General features: G+C 34.1%; 1 protein-coding gene across 1 annotated transcript; it reads right to left on the bottom strand.

The window, feature by feature from the left end:
* Positions 1–1,269: 1,269 nt before the first annotated feature.
* MS3_00001083 (uncharacterized protein) lies at positions 1,270–4,493 on the bottom strand. Its single transcript, XM_051208594.1, has one exon. It carries the CDS (start codon positions 4,081–4,083, stop codon positions 3,196–3,198), a length of 888 nt encoding a protein of 295 aa, XP_051070456.1. The 5' UTR covers positions 4,084–4,493; the 3' UTR covers positions 1,270–3,195.
* Positions 4,494–6,227: the final 1,734 nt, after the last annotated feature.

Below are 6,227 nucleotides of genomic sequence, written 5' to 3'. Positions count from 1 at the left end.
TTTCTGAATTGTTGCCAACTTGCTCAGTATCGATTTTGCTTAATCATTATTTATCTTTAGGTATTTTGTTGAAGAGACAATGTTAATTCACTTAAATACTATATTTTTATCGCATATCACAACATAATACAATTCGTCTCAGATTACTACGTATAGTGTGCTCTTATTTGGGCATATAAATTTTCTGACATTGCTTCATTGGTCTTAATCCAATTAACTCTATCTGCTGTAATCTGAATTGATTGTTTCAAATTGATTACTGTCTACTTGAACTCATCAATCAATAATCAAAGAAGCTATCAGATTTTGTAACTAACTGATCTTAGTTTACAAACGTAAAATTTTAGAAAGCATTAGACACTCATCCTTGAGAGTGTGTATCCGCTACCCAAGAGTTCTAGTGAGAAGCCATGACCAGTGAAGTTTAATAATGTCGTGAATAATATAATGACCTGTCATTGCATGGGAAGGTGGTTGAAAAATATATGAACCAATTGAACTTACAAGTGTGAACTATATGAAGCTAAGTTGTCTAAAGGTTAAGCGTTAACTACGTAGATTGGAGGTTCTAGGTCCGAATCCTGATAGAGTTGTCTTGTAAAACATAGATTTCAACAACCTCCACAATACCCTTACAAAAAAGTGATTTTATTGCTTTTATTGTCCTTTCAGATGTATTTGTTTCTTTTTACGTCAAGATGATTTCAATTGTTTTTTATCAAATAAGAATAGAGATCCATCGTAGTTTTTTGAACAATTGATTTGTGTGTCATCCTTTTTTCATGCAATTGCACTACAATCGTTCATAATTTTGTTTGAATTATACAAACAATTCTTGGAGCTAACCAGTATAATTTCTCACTTCCTACTCAATTAGATATTATCGTACTGTATAGAATAGATCAGAAATGAAGAAATGAATGGCATCACACTAATTTATTGGATACATTAGTGATCAAATTAGGTTAAATACATTTTTCTTTGAAAATTGTGTCTATTTTTAATAGGTCTACCGTATACCCATCAATGGATAAGTGGTACATGTGCAAAAATATAGTTTATTATACTCTGAAAGTATTTCTGATTAAATTAATGTAAGGATATTTTTTATGGAAAGGATTCAAATCATTCATATATTATAGATGGTAGATAAGTATAGGGAAATAAATTATCGATCTGAGTAAAAGTTTATCATCGGTGTATATACTTATATGTTATATGCGTTTTTGTGTGTGGCTAATAGCAACCAGAAGAAATATATAATTACAAAGTACAAAATAAAAAGTTTAGAAGGCAATAAATGTATATTCTGTTACCATTTTCTTTCGATAGACTAAATATGAGTTCAACGTTAACTATAGTAACAAAACATTAACTTAATGCTTGATATGTTTTAAAATAGAGGAACTGAACATAAACAGAAGTGCTTTTTATGAAACATGAGTTGTGAGGTAGCCAATAGTCAGTTTATCGACGAAGTAATTAATCAAACAGGAATGTAAGGAAATATGATTAACGACCTTAGGTAGCTTAGGTCATTATAGTATTTTATCTTGTTCTGACGAACCAGAAACATAATGTCCTGATCCCGCTAGTATTTTGCTAAGGCTTGCTATTTGCTTAAATATTGTGTTCAAGTGTGAAAATGTTTCTTTTTTTGTACTAAACACGAAATTGAAACGTTGAGCTGAGAATAATCACTATTAATCTTAAAATGACTCAGTATCTATCATCGTTTCGTCAGTTTCTCTTAACAGTTGTCCTATCAGTTATCAGCTTGCTTTGACAATTGAGTTCTCATGTATAATCACCAATTGAGTTGAAGTTTATGTGAAGGTAGAGTCAGCTGAGCATTCACAAATCTATGGCAATAAGTCTTGAAGACGAAATAAATCCCTTCTACGCGTTTACTTACTTATAATTATAGTATACAATAAATTATAGAGATGCGCACAGTGGAATACTAATCCACAGATTACGCATAACAATCACATTTAATCCTAAGAACTAGAACTAGTGTTTTCCACGCACTCGATTGTGAAAGCATGACTAACGATGAACCATCTACGACACCCATTTTATTTTGTAGTTAATAACTGGACTGCTCTTGCGAAAAAAGCTATGTCAGCTAAAGTTCTAGAAATTTGCATTCTCATGTTCGTCAACATCCCTCAGCATAGCTAAACAAAGGTGTTGTGAGGACAGTGAACATCTCAATACAGGCCCATTGAGTGCAAACTAGTCATTGTGCCAGTTGAAGTCGTTCTCATTAATTCATCAGCCTAGTAATTTTCTCCAAATGTCACTACCTGAAAGTCAATTGGATCAGAAAACAGGAACTACATGTTGAAAGAAAATATGTCCAACCTCTTCCTCTCTTAACCTGACCAACCTCATGGCCAAAAAACTAATAATAATCCTAAATATAGAATGCCCCAAATTGCATACAAACTGTCTTTGTAAAATATTTTGTTTATTTTTATCCACATTCCCTTACATAATTTTTATTGGTACAAATTCACCGTTAATTGTTATGACCTTGCGTCTCCCAATTATTTTGTTTTTGCCAAAATCCCCGTCGCCAATTGTTATGTCCTTGGATGTCTGACTTTTCGATCACACGACTTATCTACCAATCCGAATACGACTTATACGAATCTTCGCACTAGGCCAACCAATGACGTTCAACCGGTGTGGGCAGTTTAGTGTCCTTATTGGTCCTATGTCCTACGAGCCCTTCCACTTGAGTCCAGAACAAGATACCAGCTTCCGAATCAGAGCAGATCAGACCAGAATCAGAGCAGATCGTTTATTTCAGGCATACTTAGTTTATATATCAATCACACAGACCGCAACGTACCATAAAATAGGAAATAATATTTGTACACAAATAAGCCCAAAAAGTGGCTGTGAATGAGGGAGGCAGTAGTTAATAAGCTGAACATAACTTAAGAACCGTAAATCGTACAATAATAAGTTATAGGTCAAAATAAAGCTTACAATAAGAGGAATATAAATATACGTAATGTAATTGTTGAATAATTATACAATAAGAATATTTATAGAATATTAGTCCATTAATAGTCCTCGGGAGTTACCTGTAATTTAATCTCCACTCGGATATAACACCTCCCCCTTTTTTTTTTTTGAAAATTCCAACTTTAGATTCTGATTAAAAAAAAGAATTATGTGACTTTAAATTCCTCGACATTCTCCTCCTCCTCGAAATAATGTTGGGTCCTTATGGCTCCAAAATACAACTAGTAGGACTTTATTTAAACCATGTTTCTCGTATTGACTGGAGAAGCCACTAAAAATGAATAGATGATGATGAACGGCCTTTGATCTGAGTTCATTATTTTCAAATTCATTATGAATCTCGTTAGCAGATAACGAGTCATTAAGAAAGTCAACGTCTAACAGAATTAAATTAGATTTTTGGCCATCATTCGACTCAGCTGACATATTTCCCTCATTGTTATAAGAAGTTTCATCAAAATCATATGCATTATTCTGAGAATCAATATCTGGCACACTGTCATTAGAAATGGGATAAGTTGACTCAATATAAAATTCTGTCTTCCGATGATTTTGAGTAACATCTGGTACAATTTGGTTCATCGTGTTGCTCCAGTTATTTTCTGAATACGAGTCACCATAGCTTTCTCGACTAATAGCACGTGGGCCACAATTTTGTTCTAGCTGGAGTTTATTTTCAGAGCTGGACAGAACCAGTAGCGTTTCATTTAATTCTGGACTCTGGGCTTCATCTACAGGATCTGGCTCCTGATCATCTGGTATTTCCACAAATTCATGTGCATTTAGAACAATATCATCTTGCTGTGAGCCGGACAATTTACCAATATTACGTTTTCCTTCTGGTATAGAGGGATTTGAATCCTGCACAGGATATGCTTCTGAAATGTCCATTACTGCACCATTATCTGCATGATATATAGATTTCTTATTTTCTGCTTGAATGCAAAGTCTGCCCAAAACTGTTACAAATAGCTGTTGTTGCAAGGCAAACATCTTCTGCTGGTGCTGTAATATTAACCGCAACTGTTCGAAAGAAATCGACATTTTTTTTTTGTTGCCAATAATATTAGCTCCAAAAATCACCGGCAATTATACAGCTAATTTATTTCCAAAATCTGAGTCACCACTTGTATTATTATTATTTCTTTGTTGCCAAAATCCCCGTCGCCAATTGTTATGACCTTGCGTCTCCCAATTATTTTGTTTTTGCCAAAATCCCCGTCGCCAATTGTTATGTCCTTGGATGTCTGACTTTTCGATCACACGACTTATCTACCAATCCGAATACGACTTATATGAATCTTCGCACTAGGCCAACCAATGACGTTCAACCGGTGTGGGCAGTTTAGTGTCCTTATTGGTCCTATGTCCTACGAGCCCTTCCACTTGAGTCCAGAACAAGATACCAGCTTCCGAATCAGAGCAGATCAGACCAGAATCAGAGCAGATCGTTTATTTCAGGCATACTTAGTTTATATATCAATCACACAGACCGCAACGTACCATAAAATAGGAAATAATATTTGTACACAAATAAGCCCAAAAAGTGGCTGTGAATGAGGGAGGCAGTAGTTAATAAGCTGAACATAACTTAAGAACCGTAAATCGTACAATAATAAGTTATAGGTCAAAATAAAGCTTACAATAAGAGGAATATAAATATACGTAATGTAATTGTTGAATAATTATACAATAAGAATATTTATAGAATATTAGTCCATTAATAGTCCTCGGGAGTTACCTGTAATTTAATCTCCACTCGGATATAACATTAATCTTACCAATCATTTTTTTAGCATTCGTCTTATTGGATTCATATTTCATCGCTCACTGTAATCTTCCAATAAACATTTAACTGTATTTGTAATTACCCTATGTTATCCATATTTATTCTTGATTATTAATATCTCACAATCACATTTAATGTATAAACCTATTCAAGTTAAAACTGGATATTAGTCATTTCAAGATTAAGAAATGTAATTTATTTTACAAAATGTCCGAAATTCACATTCTACAATTGTAAACAATGTATTTGTTGGGATATTCAGTAAAATATCCCAAAAATTATTCTGTTAAGTCTAACACTATCCTTGGACTTGAAATGGTGTTATTTCACGTGTCGTTTTCCTACTGGTCAATATTGTACAATGTTATTTTCTATTTTATGGTACGATGTGGTCTGCTTCATTGGTATATAAACAGAGTATGTTTGAAATATAACGATTCATACCTCCAAGACTGAGACTCGCGTTCTGGACTCAACTGGCTGGGCTAGACAGGAAAGCGGGACCAATCAGAACCGTAGGCTGTTCTTACGTGTTTGCGCGTCTTTGGTCCGATCGACAATTCGCTATCCTCTAATCTGCCATCACAGTTATAGCAGTATTTTTTTACCTCAAATCGAGTCACATTTTAGATTATCAATTTAGGCGTAAAACTGTAAAAACTGATGCTGTCTGAGTGGTCTAGAGGTTAAGCGTTCTCGCGATAAAAGGTCCTGAGTTCGCGTCTCACATGTGGTCTAGCTAAGACTGATTCGTAAATTCATCTGTTGAGAAGAACATCTTTTTTTTCATATATAGTATTGTGTTTGAACAAATATTGTATTAAACTACTTTTGTAGCCCAATTACACAATTATTGACTATTGTTTTTTTCAGTACATGGAGATGATTGTTGAGTTTTACTGAAATCATAAGTTGACCAATATTTGACCACCATTGATATCTGAAAAGCCTGAACGGCCGTTACTTCCTAGCAGTACGTGTCCATAGATGACAATAAATAAATAATAAATAATTTATATTTTAATTATGTTATGACCTTGGATCGCTTTTACCCCGTGATACTTGTTATGACTTGACCTTGGTCTGTGTAGTCTAAATTATGACCTTGACGCGTTAGGCTGAGTGGCTTAACCTTGAGTCTAATACGCGTGAGTTCGATTGGGGTAGAGAGAACTATTCTAAATCCTGATTGGTTGGCAAGCACGCGAGTGAAAGAAGACAAGACAGTTGGAACACTAAACTCTGGATTCTCTGAATTCGGATTACTACAAAAATGTACATGAATAAATAAGTGCATATCTTGACCACGACGTAGGATAATTTGGAAAAATACAGTTATGCCCGAAACAGGGAATTAGGGTAGAAATTATAGTGTAAAATATAATATTTAAATTACAAT

Source organism: Schistosoma haematobium, chromosome ZW, assembly GCF_000699445.3.
Source record: "Schistosoma haematobium chromosome ZW, whole genome shotgun sequence".
NCBI lineage: Eukaryota > Metazoa > Platyhelminthes > Trematoda > Strigeidida > Schistosomatidae > Schistosoma > Schistosoma haematobium.
Note: the sequence above shows the minus strand (reverse complement) of the source record. Positions and strands in the feature narration are given on the sequence as shown.

Excerpts from the sequence above, each read along its gene's own strand:
- MS3_00001083 (XM_051208594.1), bottom strand. The coding sequence starts at position 4,083 with ATGTCGATTTCTTTCGAACAGTTGCGGTTAATATTACAGCACCAGCAG.